General features: G+C 40.3%; 1 protein-coding gene across 1 annotated transcript; it reads right to left on the reverse strand.

Moving 5' to 3' along the window:
* Positions 1–1,118: 1,118 nt before the first annotated feature.
* On the reverse strand, positions 1,119–26,704 carry DDX4 (DEAD-box helicase 4). The gene is made up of 24 exons (XM_066569763.1): positions 26,645–26,704; positions 26,137–26,200; positions 25,791–25,865; positions 24,199–24,264; positions 23,921–24,001; positions 23,611–23,688; positions 23,331–23,411; positions 22,605–22,661; positions 19,600–19,680; positions 18,567–18,632; positions 18,287–18,367; positions 17,815–17,895; positions 16,162–16,304; positions 14,916–15,068; positions 13,644–13,798; positions 13,172–13,310; positions 11,354–11,451; positions 11,111–11,171; positions 9,867–10,033; positions 6,606–6,751; positions 5,660–5,759; positions 4,333–4,603; positions 4,094–4,177; positions 1,119–1,304 (listed from the first exon to the last, which is right to left on the reverse strand). Exons 1-24 carry the CDS (start codon positions 26,702–26,704, stop codon positions 1,119–1,121), a joined length of 2,574 nt encoding a protein of 857 aa, XP_066425860.1.

A 26,704-nucleotide genomic window follows, 5' to 3' on the forward strand; every position in this document is an offset into this window, starting at 1 on the left:
CAACACTATTCTAGGGACTGGTTTGTTGACTCCATTTTTTTTTTTAGGAGAGCATGCAGCTCTATGCTGTAACAGCCATCATTTATTTAGCACCTTTCTGTGTAAATGATTACGAAGAATGGGGCCAGAACATAATTTTATTGAAAAATGTAACAATTGCAGAACTCCCTCTGTTGCCTGACCACAACTCACAAGTCATAATATGGGAGACAAAGCAAGAAATACCCAGTGGGGTCCTTTAAACAATGCTAAACCAGGTTCCCTTAAAATGTTTGCTGTAGGTTACAAGTGACTCTCTTCACAGAAATGGGCAAGCTTTATCAGCTTCTTCTAACAGGTACAGTTCACTTGCACTTACTGTGCAACCAGAGACCAAAAGCACCCTCCATTTACCTGAAATTCAGAATGGATGCAAAAATCTTCAAGGACAGTTCTCAGAAAAAGGAGCCATACTGCCCAGAGTATTTCACTCTGAATTATTAACATAAAGCTTAAATACATCCGCTACTTATGAGCAGCAATTTAAGTATACTGTCCATTCAGCTCACTTTCAAGTACACAATTAAGACTTTGCTCCTTTTGCATAATATATAGCAGTAAAATTAGTCTACAAAATCAACAGTATTTCTCTAAGTAGATATTTAAGTAAATAGTTTTGCAAAGATATTCATACAAAGAATGACAGCCCACTTCTCCACAATGAGAGATTCCCTAGTATTGCCTAGTCAGTTCTGATTCTCACTTACTTGGGTACTATGGCTCCTGTACTCTAAGTGTTGCAAGTGTGATTTCCTGTTTCACCTATCCCAACCCCCTCAGGTGTGCCAACCCTTCCCCCTCCCCCTTTTGCCCTCCTGCCTAAGAGCTGTCCATCAATCTTAACATTTCAGCAGGGCGTCGTGTGGTTGGCAGATGCTCCTCTGGTCTGGGTTCACTGGCCTCTCCTAGCATCTATCTCCCTTCACCCTTCCCCTCCTCACACCTGGTTGGCCATTACCTGTTCCGTCCCCTCCCCCTGTCCCTGGGGCTTAAAAGGGGATGAGACCATGCGGTCCGGTCGTCTATCGGTGAGCTGTTACCACATTCAGAGGTCTACCATGCTGAAATAAAACTCTGGATTAAGACTCTACAATAGAACCCGCTCCTTTTCTCTTCACCGTCACCTGAACCTTTTCCACCAAAGGTGAACTGAGTTCCGACTTTGCCTGGATTTGTTCCAAGTGCCCAGCTGCAGCACCCAGCCAGCCAAAGGTGTCTCTGCGGTGAAAACACCACAGCTGCAGCCTTTGGTCCAGCAGCGAGAGCTAGACGAAGCCAGGCACCCCACACCCGGAAACCTCAGGACTAATATTCTGTAATTGCCTAGTCAGTTCTGATTCTCACTAACTTGGGTACTATGGCTCCTGTACTTTAAGAAGATTTAGAAGTATTGTCTCCCTGGATTTAGTGGGAAGACTACAAGACAAGAGTGCTCAGCACTGTGTGCTAAATAGCAAGCCATAACAAGCCTGTAAGCTTGTTCAGCTGTGCAAAACATGATGACCTTGCTCTTTTCTTTGGGCATCCAATGATATGCATTTTTGTAGCACACTGCATTGATAAGAAAAAAAAATAAATGAAAAAGCAACTTTATGTAAATCTAGAACTGTTAGTGACTGCTTACCTCCTACAGCTTCTACAAGCCTGGGAAAATTCTTGAATGTAAGGCACCAAGCTTGTTCTAAAGCAAACTTTTCCACAAGAGATAGCAGAAGTGTATTTATATCAGTCAAAGCTAAAAACATTCTACTAGATGCAACACAGGGGTCCATCCTTCTCTTCATCCTTTCTCCATAAAAAACATGTATTTTTCACTAAGTTGTGAGTGTAACAACTGACCTTTAGTTCCAGTTTGTGAAACTGCAATGACATATAGCTGATACAGAAGCAACAATCCAAGTGCACATCTCAAACTTTTATTGAAGAGCTGTTTAACAGATCCTTAAATCATCTTAACACAAGATTCAAACTTTATAACTGACATGCTACAAAAAAAAAAAAAAAGAACAAAGTTTAGGTGAACCCTTACATAAAGCTCCTTCCTAAACTGGGTCTTCACAAGATTATCTTCTCATGCAACATTTCACTTACAGCAAAACACAGTACAAACTAGTCTGGTATAAAGCAGTTTAATCCCATGACTCAATTTCTCTTGCAGAACAGTCCATCTTTACTTCTCTTGCATTCACGTTGCCTCTGCCTCTGCCTCTGTAATTCTAGGAAACACAACAGGTCCTAGTTTAGAATTATTAACACTTTCAATCATTTAATGGTAAGTCATCACAAAACAATTTTAGCTTTCTGCATGCACCTATCTCAGTATAATCTGAACACTCAGGAAGTCTTCATCATTAATCTCCTATACACAAGGATTTTTTTACCCTGGTGTGAAATTACTGCAGTTTAGCCAACCTCAGATTTTATCACACATGGGAATAACACTTCCCACAGTTCACATCTCAACTTCTTTTCTTACCCAACACAAATCAGTTCATACAATTGTGGGAAAAAAACTTCCTTTTCCACTACATACTACAGAATGACTGTCTGCATTACCTTCCCAGTAATGCAAATCCTTTTCATTTAGAAAAAGAATAAAGCTCAGGAATTTCTAAGACTGCCTCAAAACAATCATGTAAGATCCTCCAACAGATTCCTCTTTCAAATTCATAATTTGATTATCAAATGGACTAATCATGAAAAATGGGGCTGATTACATATGAAGAGTTTCTGTCAGACTGACATGTGAAGGTCTCATAATAATTAGAACCTCACATTCTTCAACTCAAGGAGCTGATGCACTGTATGTATGTGATCCTAAGGGTAGCATTCCCAAAGCAAGCAAACAGATTTCACACAAAAATCTATTCTATTCTGGACAAAGAGTCACAGTCAAATTTGGTTACTCAGAGGTTGTGAAGGCCATTTATGAACTTGGACCTAGAAATTATGGATTTCATGAAATGCTGGGAGACACTAAAAGGCTGGAGACATGCATTTGGAAGCAATCTAGTGAGATCCACCTCTGAAAGCAATCTAGTAAAAAAGCAAAAATAAAGTGTCCTTGAACTAGAATATTTCTTGTAGAATATATAAGAAAGATCCACTGAGTCAACAGTTAGTCTGCAAAAAACGTTTGTGCAAACATACACAACAGTTGTAACATGAGGCTGTGAGTTTGAGAAGGAAGCAACGTTTGTGTATCTGACATCTCATGAAGTCCCCCACCCTCAAAAAATGATCTAGTAAAGGGACTAGCCAGCCAGGTAAAAACACCCAAACCATCCAAAGCTTTCAATAACTACCGTATGGGAAAAGCTAATTAATGAAAGGAAGATCAGAGCTTGAAGTGAAGCTTCAGACAGACATTGTGTAAGCACTGAGAGCAGTTATTTCTACTATGGTCTCAAAGGAAGTACATTTCTAACATATGGAAGCAATTGATCTGGGATAAAGTTCTTATGGAATCAAAATATGAAGGAAAGGCTTTCAATTTCAAATAGGAGTAAGCACAGAATCTAAAATTACCAACAGCAAGAGACTAGAAGGCTTCTCCCCATCACGGACATGAAGAATTTTGACACAGACCAGACCAGGGCATTTACCTAACTATAACTAACTGAAGTTTTCAGTCAACTGAGTTGCTTGATTAAGTGATTCATAACAAGCAGTAACTGTATAATCAGGAACTATTTGCTCCCACCATACATGTGTAGCACAGAAATTTCTGAACTACAGAAATTTCTGAACTACAGCTTTTGTTTATGTTTGCATGAATGTTTTCTTCCAGAGGAATTCTGACTTTATAGATCAAGACTGCAGCAGCTAGTAAGGGGCCACACTGTAACAGCCCAAGTCAAGCAACTTGTCTGTAATTAGTTTCAGTAATACTGAATTCTTTGAAGATGCACAACTAAGAAAAGGGACACAATTACAGTCAGAACAGTTTCAGTGGCTTTACTCTGGATATATACCACTAGTATAAAGAGATAGTTTTAAACTGTCTCAGACAAAGATCTAATAGCCAGGACTTTCAATTAACTTCCAGACCTACCTTTTGGGTATTATTAACTGGGAGCCGTCCTCCTTCAGTCTCAAAAGCAACTTCTGTCAACCAAACGGGAACTTCCTGCTGAGCCTATGCAATTAGGAAAATCAATTCAGAGACTTTGACTGCTTTACCAATTCAGATCAAGAGTTCCACAACTGTACCGAAAATGTCACAGTTGTTCAGTACGTTCAAGTGAAATCTTAAAGAACAGAAAAAGTTCAGCACTAAGATCTGAAACTTACATCCGAAAGCACTTTAATTAGAGGTTGTGCAAGATGACCATCTGAATTGTTATCAAAGAAGCCAACCGCTTTCCCTGTATTTCCACAACGACCAGTTCGCCCAATTCGGTGTACATACTCTTCAATGGTGGAAGGAAGATCAAAATTAATGACATGCTGAACGTTTTCAATGTCCAGACCTCTTGCTGCCACGGAAGTTGCCACAAGAACTGGACATTTTCCAGAACGAAAATCCCGAAGTGCTATTTCTCTCTCTCTCTGTTCTCTATCTCTAGAAAGAAAGCAAGGTCGAGAATGGGTATTTCATGGAAAGAAGCTCTTGGGGGGGGGGGGGGGAAGAGGGACAGTGGGTGCAAAACAAAAAAAGACCCAAATAACTCATACACTGCCCAGTTAAGGCTTTCTGAATTTTTAACTGAAGAGCAGCAAGACAGAGCAACTGTTTAAACTTAAGTCTCTAGAGAAATTGAGATTTTTTTTTTTTAAAGAACTGGAGATAATTATGCATCAAACTCACTACCTCTCTGAAACAATCCACTTGTGTTTAACTGATTACAATTTCCTACACCTTTGTAGCAGGGAGCCAGAATAGCAAAGAAAGTCTACACAGACCCCTGCACAGGCCATTTTTCAGATATACTAAAAAAACTGGCCAGTCAACAGTACAGAATTTGTCTTCTGTTTATCATCATAATAAGAAAACTAGATTTGCTCTGGTGTTTCCATGTTTGAAGTATATTTACAAATTATCCAGTTTGAACTACAGTGGATGAGAAATCACTCATGTTCTTTATTGTCCAAGTAAGAAAACAAATTAGTAGGCTAACCAGTGCTCTTCAGGATCTTACCGTGGGATATTTAGTGAAGCCTGGTATGACCACTACTCCAGAGAACATGAACTATCCTAACTTCAACTCATAAAGGTAAAATTAATCAGAAACCAGTAACATTCATGACAGTTCAACAGATCCCATTGAACCAGTTATTCTACATATACCTCAATTCACACTATAGTAATTTTACAGAAATGTATTAAGAACCTGCTCCCACACAAGGGGGTTGTGGGTTAGCAATTCAGGCTCACCAGGAATGAAAGGCCAGATCATCTAAAGAGCTATATGGCTTTCACACACCAACAAATCCAACAGCCACAGGATATACAGAGACATCGTGCATCTGCAAAGACCATTTTAGCCCTTCTTCAACCTTGATATTCTGGTGTCTGTCAGAACACATGGCAAGCTAAACTACACAGATATGGCCAAATGTGAGTCCTCAACAAAAGTTCTTAAAAAACACAGGTGACTTTCACTTTAAAAATACTTACCCATGGATACTAGTGGCTGGTATATTTTCTTGACAAAGAAAGCATGCAATGAAATCTGCTTTTTTCTTTGTGTCCACAAAGACCAGAGTTCGTTCATTACCTATGTTGAACAAAAGTTTGAAGCCAGTGCAGTTTGAATCATGACACAATTTTCACTATTTAGTCTTATCTATACTGACACCTAATACTTATCTCTATTAACAGCTAATACAGGCACGCATTTTGAATGAAGTCTTTTAAGTATGAATAATTTTTTGCCTATTCTGAGCTAATTAAGTCCAATCCATCAATTTCTGTATCAATAGAGAAGCTGAGTGAAGACATATACACTGTTTTTCTCCTCAATAAAAAGAGAAAACGAAAATTGTTCCCTGCAACATGCATGCATTTCCTTTCTACAGCATGTGGCTCAAAGCAGTACATTATCCTGAGCACTGAACAGCAAGACTCCACAGACCATTTTTTGATTCTAAACTTGCATTCACTCTTCAGCACTAAAACAAGGCATACAGTACAAATATGGAAAAATCCCAGACACTAATAAAGCATAGGCCCAAACATTCACACAATAATTTTAACAACCCTGTAACGATGAGATAGTATCCCCAGATGCTGAAATATTGTAACTGATCATATAAAGCAGAAAGCCATCTAGGAAGGTTGTTTGATAGTACTTAATAGAATCATTGACAAATACTGGGCATTAGATTAGATTCAATTATATTTACAAGTCCTTTCCAACCCAAACTAGCCTATGACTATGAAACAGCCCTACACAAATATGCCTAAAAACCTGCAGCTCCCCAATTCTGCTTCAAGCTTCATCAACAGTCTTGTAAAGCACGCAACACACAACAAAAACATACAGCCATGACCTTTCAAACAGAATTTTAAAGCCAAGCAAGTTTGGCTTCTCTGGTGAACAACTGGCATTAAGTAAAGTTACCTATACTGTGCAGAATTTCTATCAGTTTATCCCTCTTGAAATACTGAGAAACTTGAAGAATATTTTGCTGAACATCACTGCATGCTCCACCCGCATGTCCAACAACAACAAATAAAAAATCAGTTTTCAAAAATTCACAAGCTAGCCTGAAAAAGAGATAAAATTGAGCAACATGAAAAATCTTATGTAATTATTCTTGCTTTAAAAGCACGTATTTTCATTTATGTTTAAGCAACATTCACAAATAATATTTTTATCCTCCATTTTGTGAGGAGAATACAGGTAGTCTTATATACATTTTTAAAAAGCCAGAAGAGTCTGCATAGTTTGGTCCACACAAACCACATAGTGTGCTGTGTAAAGTGTGACCAGCAGGTGAAGGGATTCTACTCTGCCTTTGTAAGACCTCAACTGGAGTATTGCATCCAGCTGTGGCATCTTCAGCAGAAGACAGACATGTCAGAGAAGATTCAGAGAGGCCACAATGATGATCAGAGGACTGTACCCCCCTCCCTTAAGATAGAGTTGAGGAGTGGGGATTATTAAGCCTGGAATGACCTTAGCGCAGCCTTCCAGTACCTAGAGGGGGTTTACAAAAAAGACAGAGAAATCTTCTACAGAGGCTGATAGGACAGGACAAGTACAGACTGGACAGAGAATGGGTCCCAATTAGACCTGGAGGGAAAGACTTGGGGGTGCTGGTGGATGAGGGGCAGGACATGACCCAGGAAGGTGCACTTGCAGCCCAGAAAGTCAACTGTGCCCTTGGCTACATCCAAAGCAATGTGGCTGGCAGGGGCAGGGAGGCAGTTCTGCCCCTCTGCTCTGATACTGTGAGACCCAACCCCACCCTGTGTTCAGCTCTGGGGTCCCCAGTATAAGAAAGATGTGGACCTGCTGGAATGAGTTCATGGAGGCCACTAACCTGATAACACACTGGGGCACCTCCCTCCTATGAAGACAGACTGCAAGAGGTGGGATTGTTCAGCCTGGGGAAGAGAAGGCCTCAGGGAGACCCTGGAGCAGCCTTCTAGGGTAAGCAGCTATACAGTACTTAGTTGCTAGCTGGGATTAAACCACAGCCTTTTAGTGGAAGACATAAAGCCTCAAATGCTAAATTAAAGTTCTCCAGTCAACTAGAAAAATGCATGGTTCCCTCAACTCACATGTACAGAAAGAGCTTCAACTAATATATCAAAGGTCTGTGTAATAGCAGAAACAAGTTCAGGTGTAAAACCAAATGTTATGTTAAAACCAAATCTGATTATATTCACTTAACAGAAATGCAGGATGATCTGAACCCAAGAGGTCCGAAGAAAGCACCTCTGTGTCCCAGATCACCAAAATATTATACTGTTTAAATTTCTCCTGGTAGCACAGTATGGGGAAATCATTAGCTTTCCTGACTTCAGCACCAGAAAAGCATTAAATCCAGGAATTAACTGACTCCAGAAGACAAGGGTTTTCACATTCTAAAATGTGAACTTTATCTTTAGGCATTTCAGTTTCAAAAGTTGACAAGAATGACAGGGGCAAAAGAAAACTGCCTCAAAGCTGCACCAAGGGAGGTTTAGACCAGGAAAAAAATCTTCCCTGAAAGAGTTGGCAAGCATTGAACCAGGCTGGCCTGGAAGGCAGTGGCATCACCACCCCAAGAAGGTACTTAAACGATGTGCACATGCAGTACTTGGGGCATTGGTTTAGTGGTTCACTTGCCATTGCTGCATTAATGGTTAGACTTAATCAGCTTATGGGTCTTTTCCAACCTAAACGCTTAGGACTCTAATGTTATTATGCACTTCCAAACCATGATGCAAGCACTCATGTTTTCGAAGTCTTCCACCAGCAATTGTAAATCCTACAGGACTGAGAGCAGAACAGGTCTGCTGGGTTTTTTCATTTAAGAGAAGCAGATGGTAAATATCTTCAACAAGGAGTTCAAGGAATCTCTTTTCAGTTGCTGGTAGTTACAGTACTCTTGATTCATCCCGCAGTATGCAAGAAAAATACATAGCAAAAGCATGAACAAAACCACTACGATAAAAACAGACCTAAAAGGGACCCAGATTCTTCTTTCAAACCCAAAAACTGAGTGAATCACAGCACACTGTGTATCTCACAGGAAGATACACACACCTGGTCTTTTCCCAGGATACACTGACAAGTGAGACCACATTCTTGAAGAAACAAGTAAACACATGGAATGAACACAAACTATACTCGTGTACAGTAGTGTACAGTATCATCCGAATGCCTGATTACCAGCTAAGCAAACAAGGTCATTTTTAGTTCACTACAAGATTGTTCTTCCACACAAAGAACCCTATGAAAAAAGTCTGGACAAGGAACCAAAGCCACAACAAGTGAGTCCTGCTTTAAGAAAGGTGATACATTTCCACATCAGTGGTCAGCACTACCTGACTGAATGAGAGAAAGCAGCTCGTTCCCCTCTTTCATTCAGGACAGCAAACTACTGAGAAGTATTTTCTCCCTGCCTCAAAAAAGATCTTTCAGACTTTTTAAAACCAAAGGAAATTGTCAGGATTTGACTCACGGAATTACCAATGCTCTTGACAGTATCCCTACAACAGAATTCATCAAAATTACTGCAGTGCTTCGACTGAAGTTTGGAGAGTATTCTGATTTAAGAGTGACTATTTAGATGTTGATGTCTCAAAAAGCAGAAGAAATACTAAGAAGTTTCCATCTGCTGGGAATTGGTTGTTTTGTTCTGTTACTCAGCAACCATACCATCTGTTGAAGACTGTTCCCTTAAGTGAGAGGAACTTTAAAGTTAATGAGTAGTAAACATGTAAGATGTATCATAAACCCATCTGTAAAAGCTTTAAAACTACTGAAAATAAATACCAATCATCGACATAAGAATTGAGTACTATGAACGCGTGTAAGTTGAGCAATAATTGCTATGGCTCATTAGTCAAAGATGGTGTTACCAGCAACATCACTGGTTTTCAGCTTGCAGTGATGCAGTGGGGGAGGAATAAGAAACCAACAGGGGGAACATGAGGACTTCTGCAGAAGAAGAATTTAAAAGCATTCAGAAAACTTTTCTAAATTGCTTAGGAGTCCCCACCTAAATTAAGCAGTTAATGTTTTAGAGTACCTGATTAAATTAAGCAACAAATATTAATATCATAGCTTTCAGTATTTTCAAGCTTTTAAAAATAAGGAGTGTTCTTAACTCCTCAGATATTTAGTTCTATACATATTCAGATTTATTTCTATTTTTATTCTACTCACCTCTGAACTTCTTCAGGGAAAGTGGCACTAAACATTAGTGTTTGGCGTTTCTCTTTTTGTGGCATGTCTGGGAAAGATACCAACTTCTTCATATCTGCACCAAAACCCATATCAAGCATGCGGTCTGCTTCATCGAGCACCAAATATTTCACATTATGCAAACCAATCTGCAAGTATTTCATTCAAAGAAAAAGACTTTTGGTTCATCGACAGTATGCATTTGCAAAATACCATAATTGCCAAAATCCACCTTTTACTTATTTCTTTCAAGTTAATTAAAAGTGAAAGTTATCATGATTTGTTTACATCTCAACCTCTACCCAGCCTTTTAATCTGCACAAATTCACACACCACAGTGCTTCAGAACTTGGTTCAGCAATGTAAACACAGAGCTTAGAGACCAACTACAATTCAGCCCATCTCTTTTGGAATTAAGCCTTGAGTTTTAGAAAGGTTCTCTCATAACCCTCAAAGATTCTCAAAAACCTTTTTTATTTTTCTGAAAAAGAATTACACCAGAAAGCATTACTAAGACTATTACAACTGCTGAACAAGACTATCAGTTATGATTAAACACCTGACAACTACAGAAAACTAATCTCCAGTTTACTACCAAGTGTTTTTCCAAACTTTCTTTGTTCAGTGAATATCCCTGAGTCACCACACTAACACGTAAAAATTTTAATATGAATTTATAATGACTGGGGAAAATAAAAATTCAAACATAGTACTATATTGCTTTTTGTATTTTGGATAAGCATGAAACTATAATGTGAGACAGACAAAAAGCCACTGCAGCAAAACAAACAGGACATCAAGTGAAGATCTATTACAGAATATGCCACAAGAACTATGTGAAAGCGTTCCAGGTATTTAAGTTATAAAATTTTATTGCCATGACCACTGCAGCCACTTTGATTTAGACTGATATTATCCAGCTGTCTCTGAAAGGAATTGAAGAGATCTAGACTCAGGCTACTCCTTCAAAAACTTCATGGAATTGAGACAGTCTAAGATAAACCTCACTTGTATTTCAGTGCCTGTACAAAGGCAGCATACTGATAGAGCCACTGAAAACCAATCTCTCCATCTATTAATTTAAAAGAACAAAAAATAGTATTTTGTCTTTTAGTTAAGGGTACTTAGGGAATTTAGATGAAGTGTTAAGATGTTACCTTTCCTCTTCCAATGATGTCTAGAAGCCTTCCTGGAGTGGCACACAGTATATTACAGCCTTGCTTTACCTGACGAATCGAGTAGTCTGTTTGTGTACCTCCGTAGATCACAACAGGCCTTATACAAGTTCTATCACGTAGAAAAAGGTTTGGATTAATTATGTAAGTATGCAAACAGTACTGTTTCATCAAAGTTCATATAAAATAATCAGATCTACCACAAATCAGTTTAAGAGTGGTTAAACTCCTTCAGCATACAGCTCAGTCCAAAAACAGTGCTCAAAACCAGAAACCCAATCAGAGTAAGCTTACAGTTCCCCAAATACTACATAACACAGAGGCTGCCCAAGTGGCTTGCTAGGAACAAACACTTGATTTGGCCTGCATTCTCCCCTCTCTTCAACTGAGACCTTCAACAGTAACAGTCAAAAGAGTGTTAAGACTTTGTCCCCCTTTATACAGCATCCTCAGAAAAAGCAGAACCACCACTACATATGCCTCTAGAGCTTCAGAAGGAATCTCTGCAGACATTAAAAGGGGCAAAATAATAAATACACACATTGGCCATACACAGTGTGTGACTCAAGGATTAGACAGCAAATCTAACCCAAAGACTATACTACTCTGTGCTCTTCCCACCATGCTTTTTGGTTAGATCAAGTAGATACTCTTCTGTAGAAAACCACTTCTCTAAGCAACAACTACCTTATGCAGCTCTGAATCATGTTTACAAGCTCATCTTTATAATCCTCTGCTAAGATCTTTACATGCATACAATGAGTATTTTCACACACAAATTCAAATGGTCTTTTACTGAGGACACTAATTCAGTTTCGTATGTAACAATGGTAATCAGATAAATGTGGTAAATTTTTACCAAAGTTAAACACAATTTTTCAGAAAGCTTTTGTCAAGAATAGATATTCCCTCTGGAATCCCACAATTTCAGTATTTATCCATCATTAGTATACATACATATTTCATATTCCTATTTGCAAATAAATCAAAGAGCCTAAGATCACGAATCTCAACTGTTCAATATGCAAGCTCTTCTTTAGAGACTATACATTCACATCCTGATACTGTTTAACTCATTCTCATTTTTACTACAAGTCAGCTGTAAGAGAAACTTTCTAGATTCAAGTATTATTTTATGATTAAATCATCTGTATCTACTGATTAAAAACAGCATAATGAACAGAACCTGCTACAAAGTTATATAACAGTTTTAGAGATTAAGAAGCTGTTGTTAAGAACCTATTTAGTAAGTAGATAGGCAAACATGATCATTCTTCCTGAAGGCAGACAGCCTCCAAGTGTAAGTTTGCTTGAATAAAAGCAAGTACGATTTATCCCACCAGATTCTGCAGTGATGATGCTCTGCATTTCACCACCAAACAGTAACAAACCATTATATAACACAGATTTAGTTCTCTTCTGTACACTGGTAAAACCTATTACTTAGTAAAAAGATTAATGATGAATCTAGTACAAATGTACTCTCACACAACATTCAAGGACTTAGTGAGAAGTTTAGATCTCCTGTTCTGTTTTGAAAGCTCAAAGAGTTTCTTTGAGCTCTGACACATCTAAGATCAGAAACACCTGGAATAGGAGTAATTAGAAACCATCACTGGAAATTAATTAAAGCCCATAACACTCACTTCCATTTTGCCAAGATGAAAGTAAAGTAAGTATAAATTACATAAGACAAGCGAAGAAGTTTCTTCATATTGAATATATCTAATGCAGGTAGCTCAGTGTGCAGCTGCAGTGCAAGCTGCAGACTAACCTCTGGGTGGCAAGAAATCGCTGGAGCCCATGCAAGAGACCATGAACCAGCACTGACCCTTTACTTAACAAAGGGCACATGCACCTGCATCACTAGCCAAGTCACCTGACGCTCAGACTCTGCAGGAGCAAATAACTTAGTAAAAAGACCTCAAAATATTAGGTACATAAACCGTGAGCATATAAAAAAGCCCTGTGATTTCATTGTTCAGGGGTCCCTTCGGGAGACACTGAGCCGTTACACGTTGCTGCAAAACAACGAAATTACTTGAAGTAAACAGAGGTCAGATTCTGCTATGGGAAACCTGGGGTCATGTCAGTGAGGAAACCTCATCTGACTCTGAGTGGTGTGTGTAGGAAGTTAAGTTTGGCAGCAAGCAGCTCACTGGAGCCACCTGCTGCAAAGGGAATTTGGTCCCAACAGTTGAAGTCCCTGGTGGTGTCGGAGTGACTGCCGGAGTGACTGCCGGAGTGGCTCCTGAAAGGTCAGACAGGAAAACTTTCTTAGCAAGTCTTTTAAGAAACTTCACTTTTCTCATCAGTGATAAGCTGAATACTTATCTCCTCTTCAAGGTGGAATAAGCCTTCCATCCACCCACCCCAGTATCAGAAAGATTAGGCACTTAAATCCCTAGTCGTACATTAAGAAACCCACTAAACTGTAATATAATCTGAACTCATTATAATCTAAATTCAAGTGTTCGTAATTTGATGAGCACAAAAAAAATTTTCAAGAATTTATGAAAAAAATAAACCACTGCTGATTCAAGCAAAGTAATCATCAACACCAGTCAACAGTGCAAAAGCTTACCCATACACAAATTTCCTTGCTTCTAGGAAGATCTGATTTATCAGTTCTCTAGTTGGGGCAGTAATAATACATTCCGGTTCTTGCTGCTCTTTAAAGCTGCTGGCAGTTACACCATCCCTCATCATTTGGGCCACAATTGGTACAAGAAATGCTGCCTGGGGGGGGGAAAAAAAACCACAGCACTATTTGGGCTGTTTAATCTTAAAAGCTTTCATCAGTCCCATAAAAATCAATCTTAAAGCTTGAATGATAGTATACACAATGATCAAGAACATCAGACTGCAGAAGGATTGACCTGAATGCCCAAGAAAGCATTGAACCTTGTTAACCAGTATGAAAGTATATCTCTGGATCTTAACAGTCTAGTAACACAGGAACACAATCATGCAGTGGCTAACTTTCCATACAGTTCCATACACTGATTACATACCCTGATAATTAAGTAATCCAAGACCAAAATCTACTAGAATGGCAGATGAGTTTGCAACACAGCTACACCACATCAGCACATTTACTTCCAGATAGGACTAGATACCCACAAACCTGCATCTGTACAAAACCATTCAGAATTTTTAGAGCACAGACCCTGGATGTTTCCCCTTCTGCAAACAGAAGAGGTCTTTCAAAAGAACTAGCGAGCTACCTTAAAACAAAACTAGAATTCCACACTAAACTAAATAGCAAAAAGCTACATTCATAACCCAACATCCACATCCACCAGCTGTCAGTTATGTTTGGGTACATTTGTTTAAAAAGCTGAGACAATTTTCAGCTTAGTATCAACTCTCAGCACTGTTCCATGATTAAAAGCAAATGACCTAAAACCAAGACAGGTGCACATCAGATTTCATCAAACCAAGTATGACAAACCTGCACACCACAGTTACGCTCAGGTGTAAGTTTGAAAAAAAAAAAAAACAGCCAAACACACACAAAACTCATCCACACATCACAGAAAAATAAAGAAACAAACACACACACAAAACAAAAGCAGTTTCTAGGACTGCCTGCCTCTACTTCTGAATCCACAGCTCTATCTCTGAAGGTTGGCCTGCTGTACCAAGATACTAGTTTACTAAAATAAAGAATAAAGGCCAAAATGTGACAACCCTATCATCATTCATATCTGTACCTGATACCTGCCATTGCTGTGCAAGTGAAATCACTGGACAACAAACAGTCAAGCATGTGAGATGTGGAAGAGTGAGGCAACCCTCTGAAAGCTCATGATCAAATACTGTCAGTAGAATAAACATTGCACAAAACGCTTACAGTTTTTCCTGATCCTGTCTGGGCACATGCCATTAAATCCCGTCCTGCCAGTATAATAGGAATGCTGTACTTCTGCACTGGAGTAGGTTTAGAGTACCCAGCTTTAGCAATGTTCACAGTTAAAGTATGACACATGTTAGTGTCTGCAAAACTCTGTAAGAGAAAATTATTAATAGTTATTACACAATCACAGAACGCAGAAAGTTTAAAACCCAAGCTTACTGTATGATAGACATCCAAATACTAAAGAGTTTTAGTAGTAGCAGTAGTAGTTAGTAGTCTCACCAGTCATTTACACTGCCAAGGCTCCTAAAGGTAAAAGCCCCAAAGGTCTCTAAAATCTGCTCATGCTAGCAATTCAAGTAACATTGTCTGCAGGACAGTGAATATTATGAACACTTTCAGCTGGTCTTATTAGTTTTAAGAGAGAATTGCTCAGAAGTCACATACCTAGATTCAAGCAAGTAAAATCACATAGCATGCTATGAAAAAAACCTGAAATCTGTGATTTCATTTCATGTAGGAGTTACACATGGTCTCTGCACTAAAACCAGTAAGGGTAGCTAAAACAACATTCCTAGCCAGGACCAAAAAGCAACACAGGTGACAAAAATCAGTTTAACTTCAGTGAGAACACCTTTTACCAGATGGATGGGGAGAACACCTCTGCATCTTCTCTTTCAACACAGGTACTACTAACCCCTCTCCACTTCTCTCCTCATTCTTTTCCCTAAAATGAGCTTTTTTCTTTCTAAACTGGCTACCCATTATAGATAAACTAAGTTATACGTTAAACAATGAACTGCAAGCACAGACAACAGGGCTACAAATTACTTTTAAAAAACCCCTCTGGCTAAACACATACTACCCCAACAGATGTTCATTTACATTTTTCAAGATCCCTCAGTAATTGACTTTAATAAGGTAATTATACCAGCCTGCCCAGAAACTATTGCCAAAGACCTCTTTCTTTCACTATCTAAACTGGTATTCTTCCACAATTTAATGACTATTCTTTCTAAATATCCAGTATTACTTTCTCTGGACGACTTATGTAGTTTGTTAGTTACTGTGAATTCAAATTTTTATATTTCAAATGGGGAGGCACCTCCTTCCAACATCACACCATCTGCAAGATTTGATATTTTTTATTGCAGCTATTTTCATTAGCTGCAAATATTGAACCCACTACACATCATTGTAAATCATGCTTCACATAAACTGTGATAATAACCAGTTCACTAACCATTAATGCTGCTGGAGGGTCCAGTCCTGACACTTCAACAATGTTTTCATCATACTTGTCAAAATTCATTCCTGTCTGGTAATGTGCAAAGATGGCTTGTTCATCATCAGGTGGAGGAGGGGGCACATAAGTCACCTTTGGACCTTAAGAACACAACCACTTAAGTTCACAAGCAATATAAGGAGAAATTAAAATAAAACTATTTTAAGTATGAAGCTACTGAAGTTAAGTTCAGTGAGATGTCATCCAGATTTCCCTCCATTTTTTTCTATTTTCACCTCCATATGAAGTCAGACTTGTAAAGCATTCATATCTCACACTCACTGAAGGACCCCACTTTCAAGAGGACTCACAAAAATTAAATTAGGCTCTTCATCTTCATCATCATCCAGACAGACACATGCTCTTAGAACACAAGGAAGGACATGCTTCCCACACAACAAATTACTCTTTCTGAAGAACTTTCTTTCCACATGAAATTCCATACAGATAGATGCAACTGTTGCATACCACTGCCCAGAACAGTTTTTAACACACTAATACTTTACACTATAGTCATGAAAAAGGAATTACTGTTCTGTGTTAAGGATGCAGTTATGTCCACTAAAAGCACTAGCATATTGCCTCTATAAAGACTTCAATTCCTAAAAATCATTATTTGAACTAAAAATCTGTAAACATTAGTTGAACTGAGTCAAATAGAGGCAAATCAATTTTTCTTAAGTATCACTTCTGGACATGTATACTAACCACTGGATCACAGAATGGTTTGAGTTGGAAGGAACCTTGAAGATCATCCATTTCCAACCCCCAAGGCCATAGGATGGACGTCATCTTCCCCTAGAACATACTGCTCAAAGCCCAACTGAATGTGGCCTTGAACACTTCCAGGGATGAGACATTCACAAGCTCTCTGGTCAACCTGTTCCAACGCTTCACTGCAACTCACCCTCTGACTAAAGAGCCATTTAGCCATCTTTTCTACAGTGTTTTTTACGATTATCACACAAAATGTTCTTACATGGAGAGTATCAGCCATCCACTGACCATTGCACTGGTTTAATCCCATTCCTAATTTGAATTATGGTACTTCTGTGAATAATATATTACTATGCTCTAGGTAGGACAACATACGTAGCCAGGTACAGTAGCATCAGTGGCAGAAGAATACAGCAGGACTACGGGGGAAAAATCCCTAGCAAACAAAAAACCCCCAAAATTAAAACAAAGTTAAATCAGGATTAAGTGGCCTGTCAGAGCTATACACCTTACTTTTTAGCACTGACAATAAAATATTTCCTCTTACAGAGGGTAGAAGTCTAGATCAACTCTTTCAAAACTTAGCAAGTTCTTTAAGGCTTACTTTCACCTTTGGGGTAAGCACCTCCGCTTCACTGGGCATTAACTGAACCAGCCTCAGCATGACAAAGAAAAAGATTACTTAACACTACAGCTTTGAAAAGCCAGTAACTAAAATTCAAACGAGTTACAAACATGTCTTTCCAGGCACACAGCCAAGATACCTAGCATTTGCAGAAAAGTTCTTAATAGGAAGAAAAATTAGTGACAGTATCTGCCAGAAGAAGGAACTGCTTTGCGATTGATCACCAATGAGGAAATCCATACAGCTCATCCCTGCCACTAAAGTCTCACCTGCACCATCTGTGAGTATTCCTCTTTCTCTAGAATCAGGAGTTCCAGACTGAGGTATGTCCCTTTGCCTACCTCTACCACCTGTAAGTAACAGATATGTAGCACATAGAGGGTATAAAATTAGTATCATGAAATACTAAAATTGAAGCCAGTACTATTTACTCCAACAAATCTGCAGAGCAACAGTCCCAACAACTTATTCATTAACTCCAACCTGTATTGTATACAATATTTTATATTGTCCCAACCTACACTGTATTATACCCAATAATACAATACCCAATACTCATTTTTAAAGAGATCATTCCTATTCCACAACACAGCTGAAGAACAGAACTAGCAGTAGTAGTTATCAATTCCCCATGCTGGTTCTCAGGGAACAAAAAAACTCAGGAAGATCACCAAACATACCCTGTACCCACACAAACCACTCAGTATGAAAAAAACACCAAACCATCAAACTTATTCTCACCTTGTCCAAAGCCACCACGAAATCCTTTAAACCCTCTGTTTTGTGTACTAGCACCATCTACAGCGTTGCGTTCTTGAAAACCTGCAACAATACAGTACAGCACACAGTAACTCACTGTGCCCACTTTTGCATCAGCACATCAAGTGCCTTTCACCTGCATGAAGAAAAGTCACTTCAACACTTTCACTCTAGACTGCTCACTCTCAGTGAACAAGCAAAGCCAGAAAGAAAGTCCAGTGAATGCTGGCATCATACAACCATAAAACAAACTTACACTCACCTTGTCCAAATCCTTTAAACCCTCTGTTTTGTGTAATGGCATCTTCTTCAATTCCTTCTTGAAAACCTGCAGTACAGCACAGCACACAATCACTGATGTTTGCCTAATTCTGATGTGGAAGCCAAGCCCCTTATTTTGGTAATTGTTCTTCTCAGTCCTTATTTTATTAATATAAAAAGTACAATATAACAAAGTGATTCTCCTAAATATCTGAAAGATACTTTTTTGCCAGAAAGCATTCAGCTGTTCTATCATAATGTAAAAATAAAGAGCATCATCTTGTACAGGAATCATGAAGTTCTCCTAGCACAGCATCTGTGGCTTCCTCTCCACCAATGCCTGGTGTATACCAGTGTATCAGTCAGCTTGGTTTTTCCACATCAACAAATAAAAACTACATCTTAAAGGTTGACATGTAAGAGACAGTATCTTAAGTATCCATAAATACAAGAGACATTAAATATTGCTTGCAAGTTACTTCACAATTGCTGCTAGAGAGTCTACAGCAAAATGGCTTGTCATCAATGCCCTGCATCAATGTGCTGCTGTCTTACTTAGTCAAACAAGTCTAGCATTCCCCTACTACAACATGCTTCAGTCAAAAAGGTGGGAAAATGGTCTTAATTTTTTTGAAAGAATAGAAACTGTGCTGGTTTTGTAAAAAAGCAACTTGTTTTTTAACAGAAATTAATTGCTATCATGAATTAAAGATGCTGTTCTATGTCCTCAATGAGTATTACCACAATGCCTCTGCAACACTTACTAAAAATCATTATTTGAACCAAATATAGTCCAATCAATTGTTCTAATAGATACTAAGGAGCACTTCTGAAAATGCATAAAATGATAGAATGCTTTGGGTTGGAAGAGATCTTAAAGGTCACCTAGTTACAACCTCCCTGCTATGGGCAGGGTTGCCACCTACTAGATCAGGTTGCTCAAAGTCCCAATCAAGCTAAAAATTAGCTACATTCCCACAACTCACCAATGAGGAAACCTGTACAGCTCACCCCCTACTACTAAAAAGTCTCACCTGCACCATCTGCTAGAGTTCCTCTCTCTCTAAAGCTAAGAGTTCCAGACTGAGGTATACCTCTTTGTCCATCTTTGGTACCTGTAACACACAGGTGCATATAGAGTATAAAATTACAGAAATCACAGAATCAACTACGTTGGAAAAGACCTTTGAGGTCATCAAGTTTAACCTATGAGTGAACACAACCTCATCAACAAAACCATGGCACTGAGTGCCAGGTCCAGGCTTTTCCTAAACACCTCCAGGGACAGTAACTCCACCACCTCCCTGGCAGCTCATTTCAATGCTTAATCACTCTTTCTGTGAAGAACTTCTTTGTGATGTCCTGCCTAAACCTCCCCTGGTGCAGCTTAAGACTATTTCCTCTTGTCTAGTCACTAGTTGCCTGGGAAAACAGGCTGATCCCTACCTGGCCACAGCCTCCTTTCAGGCAGTTGTATATAGTGATAAGGTCTCCCCCCTAAGCCTCCTTTTCTCCAGCCTAAACACACCCAGCTCCCTCCACTGCTCTCTATAGGACCTGTGCTCCAGACCCTTCATCAGCCCTGCTGCCCTTCCGTGGACTTGCTCCAGCATCTCAAGGTCCTTCCTAAAGTGAGGACACTGGGCCAGTACTCAGTGCAGGCTAACCAGTACCAAGTATGAGGGACAATCACAGTCCTGGCCCTCCTGGACACACTATTGCTGATCCAGACCAGGATGCCATTGGCCTTCTTGACCACATTGGTTGATGTCTAGCTGGCTGTTCAGTACCCCCAGGTCTCTTTCTGCCTGTCTGCTGTCCAGTCCCTTTGCCTCATCCTGTAGCGCTGCAGGGCACTGCTGTGACCCAAGGGTAGGAGCCAGCACCTGGACTTGTTCAGCATTTCACTAGATTCAGCCCATCAATCCAGCCTGTTTGGGTCCCTCTGCACAGCCTTCCTGTACTCCAGCAGATCAGCATACACACCCAACTTAGTGTCACCTGCAAATTTGCTAATGGTAGATTAATCTCCTCATCCTGATCATCAGAAAAGATATTAAACGGGACTGGGCCAAACACAGATCCTGGGGGACACAACAAGTGACTGACTGCTCACCAACTGGATGCACCGTTCACAACTCTCTGGGTCCACCTGTCTAGCCAGTTCTTAACCCAGCACATGACACAAGCCATAAGCTGACAGCTTTTCCAGCTATATGCTATGGGAGATGGTGTCAAAGGCTTTGCTAAAGTCCCAGTAGACAACATCCACAGCATTCCCCTCATCCACTAGGTGGATCACTTCGTCACAAAAGGAGACCACATTGGTCAGGCAGGACATGCCACTCCAAAATCCACAGTGGCTGGGTCTGATCCCTTGGCCTTACTGTATGTGCCATGTGATCACATGCAAGATGATCTATTCCATAATCTTGCTGGGCACCAAGGGCAGACTGACAGGCCTGTAGTTCCCCAGATGTGACAAGAAGCTGTCCTCCATACACTCCAAGAAGTTCCTAGATTCCATCTTCTCCACTGTGTTGAGCTCCCAGCAGATTATTTGGTAGGTTAAAATCTCCTACATGAACAAGGGCTTAAAGATCTTGAAATATCCTCCAGCTGTTTACACAACAATTCATCCATCTCTTCCTCTTAGTTAGGTGGTCTGTAAACACCCACCACGATGTCAGCTTTGTTGGCCCTTTGCTGATCCTTGCCCATAGGCACACAACCTTATTATCATTAATCATACGTTCTGTAGTGTCGAGACTCTCTCTAAAATACAAAGTGACCCCTCCACCTCTTCTCCCTTGCCAGTCCCTTCTGAAAAGCAAGCAGACATCTATTGCAACACTCTAGTTGGGTAAGTCATCCCACCACATTTCCATGATGGCTGCTACGTCAGTTTTCCTCCTGCACAACATCTTCCAGCTCCTCTTGTTACCAATGCTGCATGCATCTGTGTGCATGCACTTCGGCTAGGCTGGTTTCACTGCTGACTCTGGCTTATCACCCTTAGCCTCCTCTCTAGAAAGCCTGGTTTCATCTGCTTCCCCTTCAAACCTATTTTAAAGCCCCCTCAATCAGCCCTGCCAACTCTGGCCTAGAATCCTTGTTAGACAGATGGACCCTACGTGACTCAAACAGGCCTGTTGCTGTGAAAATGGCCCCATGATCATAAAAACCAAAATTTACTGATAGCACCAGCCCTTAAGCCAGTTACTGATAATGTGGGTTCTCCTACTCCTTTCATCATTTCATCATTCATCTCTGCTACTAAAGGAACAGAGCAGAACATCACCTGTGCTCCTGTCCCATGAACCAGTTGAGCCAGAGCCTTGAAGTCCTCTTAAAATGCACTGATGCCCTTCCTATCAAGCTCATCCCTGCAGACTTGGACAACCAGCAGTGGGTAATAATCAGAGGGCTGAATAGGTTAACAGTCTCCGGGTAGTATCCTGTAGCTGGGCCCCAGGGAGGCAGTAGACTCCACCTTCTGGGGTGGGTCCAGTCAACCCCAACCCTTCAGTTCCCTTTAGTAAGGAGTCACCTACTATAACCACCCTTCCTTTCTTCTTAAGACCTGAGGCTGTGATCCATCTGACAAAGTACAACTGCAGGACCCTCCAGACAGATTTTTTTCTTTTGTATCATCTGCCTGACCCTCTAGATCTAGGGTCTCATACCTATTCTGTAAGAGCACCTGGGAAAGCAGAGAGGGTCGGGAGGTACCTCTTTATTCCCCCTCATCTACTAGGTCTCCTCCTCCTGCCTGGCAGCAAGAGGGGCAGAGCTCCTCTTACAGTTGGAAGGGTGTTATTCCCCCAGTCTATTTCTCTTCTGCTTCCTCTAATACTCCTTAGGCCCTTCCACCTCTTAAGCTCTGCCCCCAGCAGAGTAAATCACCCACCTACTTACACCATAGACAGGGGTTTTTTGCACCATCCTCTGATACTAACACCAGGCTCAGACACGCCCTGCAGCCAGTGGCCAGGATACCTGCTTTACTCTTGGGGGAGTTCTGTCTAGGTTAGCAAACCCTTGCTGGTAGCAGCAACAGCAATAGCTTTTGACCGCTTGTAAATCAGTACTGGATCTAGTAAACAGGGAGTGGGGGGGAACAACAACAACAAAAACCACAGCTGAAATATCACACCAACCTAACACACAACCCATCACCACGACAATGGCTGTGCCCCACCTGCATTAACTGCCACACCACAGGTCCCTGTTGTGCCACACCCTCACTGCCCTGCCATGCACCTGTTACTTACCATGCTACACCCTCCCTGAGGGACCACACCTCAGTTTGCCCACTCCTGGTCACTAGTGCCATTAGAGCATTTTAAATCACACGCAAATGGCCTAAACACTGCCTCTCACTCCCCTGAATGGCTGGCATGGATGGGGGGTAGCTGCTTGATCAGCTCTTCTAAATCACACACTAGAATCATGAAATGCTACAACTTAAGCCAGCTATTTGCTCCATCAGAGAAATCTGCAGAGAAAGAGTCTGCAGAGAAACAGTCCCAACAACTTCTTCATTAACTCCAACCTATACTGTATTATACCCAATAATACTCATTTTTTAAAAAGACCATTCCTATTCCACAACACAGCTGCAGAACAGAACTAGTAGTAGGAATTCTCAGTTCCCCATGCTAGTTCTCAGGGAACAAAAAAACTCAGGAAGATCACCAAACATACCCTGTACCCACACAAACCACTCAGTATGAAAAAAACACCAAACCAAACTTATTCTCACCTTGTCCAAAGCCACCACGAAATCCTTTAAACCCTCTGTTTTGTGTACTAGCACCATCTACAGCGTTGCGTTCTTGAAAACCTGCAACAATACAGCACAGCACACAGTAACTCACTGTGCCCACTTTTGCATCAGCACATCACGTGCCTTTCACATGCATGAAGAAAAGTCACTTCCATACTTTCACTCCTTACTACTCATTCTCAGGGAACAAGAAAACCCGCAAAGAATGGCCAGTCTATGCTGCCATCAAACAAACCAGTCAATGCAACAAACTTACCTTGTCCAAAGGCACCGCGAAATCCTTTAAACCCTCTGTTTTGGATAACAGCATCTTCTTCAATTCCTTCTTGAAAACCTGCAGCACAACATAACACAAAGTAACACAGTTTGCTCAATTTTGCATGTACATATCAAATGCCATTTATCTGGATGAAGAACAGAAGCCATTTTACTGATTTCACCTTTGTACCCCATGCTAGTTCTCAGGGAGGGAAAAAAAAAACCCCAGGAAGATCACCAAACATACCCTGTACCCACACAAACCACTCAGTATGAAAAAAACACCAAACCATCAAACTTATTCTCACCTTGTCCAAAGCCACCACGAAATCCTTTAAACCCTCTGTTTTGTGTACTAGCACCATCTACAGCGTTGCGTTCTTGAAAACCTGCAACAATACAGCACAGCACACAGTAACTCACTGTGCCCACTTTTGCATCAGCACATCAAGTGCCTTTCACCTGCATGAAGAAAAGTCACTTCAACACTTTCACTCCTTACTACTCATTCTCAGGGAACGAGAAAATCCGCAAAGAATGGCCAGTCTATGCTGCCATCAAACAAACCATACAACTTAATGCTCACCTTGTCCAAATCCTTTAAACCCTCTGTTTTGTGTAATGGCATCTTCTTCAATTCCTTCTTGAAAACCTGCAGCACAGCATAGCACACAATCACTGATGTTTGCCTAATTCTAATGTGCAGGTCAAGCCCCTTGTATCTGGTAATTGTTCTTCTCAGTCCTTGTTTAATGATTTCACAAGAAGTTCAATATAAAACTGAGTCATTTGCCTAAACATGTGAAAAAATGAAGACAGGATGTACTTTTTGCCAAGAAGTCTGACAGAAAACAGTACTGCTCTCCTATACAATTTCAAAAAGTAAATCAAACATTGGGTCATTAAGTATTTGACTTTACATGTATATATGCTAATCAAGCCACAAACTTCAACTCTTCAGTAAGCACGCAGATCAGTTAGGACTTCTGGTTCAAGGGCAACTGACAGCATTTGTCGCTTCAGTTTTCTTAATTGGTACTATAAAGTGGCAATGCCAGTTGCCGCCTGCTATGAAGTGAGAACTTGAAAACATGTCTTTCAGATCTGCAGAGTTCTATTTTTTATTACTCAGAGCTGCCTATTCAGTCAGCAGTAAGTATGTAGTGTATTTTTTATTTCTAATGCCCTTCCTTAGTCATTCTTCTGAGGAGAAAATAAACAAACACATGCATATGCATAAAATAAGTCATACGCATAACCAAGGTATTCCTCATTTTAGACTTAAGTTTCAGGTGTTATCTAAGGTCCAAACAACCACCTTAAATCATTTACTCCTTATTTTTCAGCTGAACACTTGTTCTATCATATTGTAATGACAAAGAGCATCATCTGATACAGAACACCATCAAGTTCTCCTAGCACAGCATGTGTGACCTCTTTTCCACCAGAGCTTGGTGTGTATACCAGTATGTCAGTCAGTTTGGTTTTTCCACATCAGTTAGAGACAAAAAAAAATTACACCTTAAGGCCTCATATACAAATAATAGCATTCCAAGTATCCATAAATACAACAGATTTTAAATACAGCTTACCAGTTACTTCATAACTGCTGGAGAGCCTACAGCAAAACTGCTTGACATTAGTGTCCTGCACCCAATAAGCCTAGCATTCACCCACCATAACAGGGTTCAACAAACAGGATGGTACAGAATTTTCTCAAAGAATCAACTGTGCTATGTTTGACTGGGATAGGGTCAATTTTCTTCACAGCAGCTGGCACAGGGCTGTGCCCTGGATTTGCTGGAAACAGTATTGATAATAAAGGGATGTTTTCAGCTAGTGCTGAGCAGTGCTTACACTGAATTGGGGCCATTTCTGCTCCTCACCCCACCACACCAGGAAAGAAGGGGTGAGGGAGCACAAGACAGGACGGGACAGAGCCAGGAAAGCTGATCCCACCCCATGTGGCATCAAGCTTAACACATAAATCCAGGGAAAGAAGGAGGAACAGGAGGGCATTTGGAGTGATGGCATTTGACTTCCCAAGCCATGGTCATGCATATCGGAGCTCTACTTTCACAGAGCTGAACCTGCCTGCTGATTGAAAGCGGTGAATGGCAGAATTTAATGTATCATACACAATTAGCCATTAGAAATACAACCACTACTGGAAGTTACCTTTGGCTGCAAAAGTTCTTCCTCTACCAAAACTACTCACTGGCTGGTGCTGTGAGTTCACAAATTCATCAGTACCTATAATTAAAAAGCATAATTAAATTAAAATTCAAAGCTATCCTTGACTCATTAGTAGTTATATGTTACTGTATAATTGCAGTAAATAAGGAAGCACTGAGAGTCAAAAATAAAGCCTACTCATTATGTCATCTATATAATTTGATACTGCTATTCCATGGGGGTCCCATGAAAGTATCACAATAATATTGTATTTTCCTTTAATCCTGTACAATGCTCAAGGGATCAACTCTTCCAAACATCAGTAAAGTCAAAACTGCCTTTCACATACCAAATGAGTCTACACTTGAATTAAAGACAGGTGACAGGTCATTTGGTCTCTCAAGCAAGCTAACCTGCAGAAAGAGAAAAGGCACAACAACACAATGACTTTAACAAAAAAGCATGTAAATACAAACACAGCTACTAAGTCATGCACTGGAAAGAAGCTGCCTTCTGCATCTTCTGAAAGATGCATTTCATGCTAAATGGAAAACTGGTGGCATCTGAAAGTTATCAAAAATCACATTATACAGAGCTGACATGTCGAGCTCACTTAAGCACGTAACAATTTCTAGTATCTGCACAAAACAGCAGCAAGTAAATTCCTAGTGCAGAGAAAAACTCCTCTCTTCGGGAACAGTGAACTCCTATGGCTGCCTACCATATTTCCAAACATCCCAAGAACAGGGAACGCCACTGCCCAGCATGCACTCAGGCTGCAGGGACACGGGTTGGAAGAAGGAAAAGTCAGAGAAACAAATATACTCCATCGCCACAGCTGCCCGTCCCACTCATACCTTCTCAATGGATGGGAGTAACGCCTCATCCCCTATCTCCGCATTCCAGTCTTCCTCCAT

Source organism: Molothrus aeneus, chromosome Z, assembly GCF_037042795.1.
Source record: "Molothrus aeneus isolate 106 chromosome Z, BPBGC_Maene_1.0, whole genome shotgun sequence".
In the NCBI taxonomy this organism is placed as follows: Eukaryota; Metazoa; Chordata; class Aves; order Passeriformes; family Icteridae; genus Molothrus; species Molothrus aeneus.

Coding starts and splice junctions, on each gene's coding strand:
- DDX4 (XM_066569763.1), bottom strand. CDS start 26,704: ATGGAGGAAGACTGGAATGCGGAGATAGGGGATGAGGCGTTACTCCCA. Junction 23,412..23,610: donor TCGCGGTGCCTTTGGACAAG/GTAAGTTTGTTG, acceptor GTATTGTTGCAG/GTTTTCAAGAACGCAACGCT. Junction 5,760..6,605: donor AGAAATTCTGCACAGTATAG/GTAACTTTACTT, acceptor TGTTCAACATAG/GTAATGAACGAACTCTGGTC.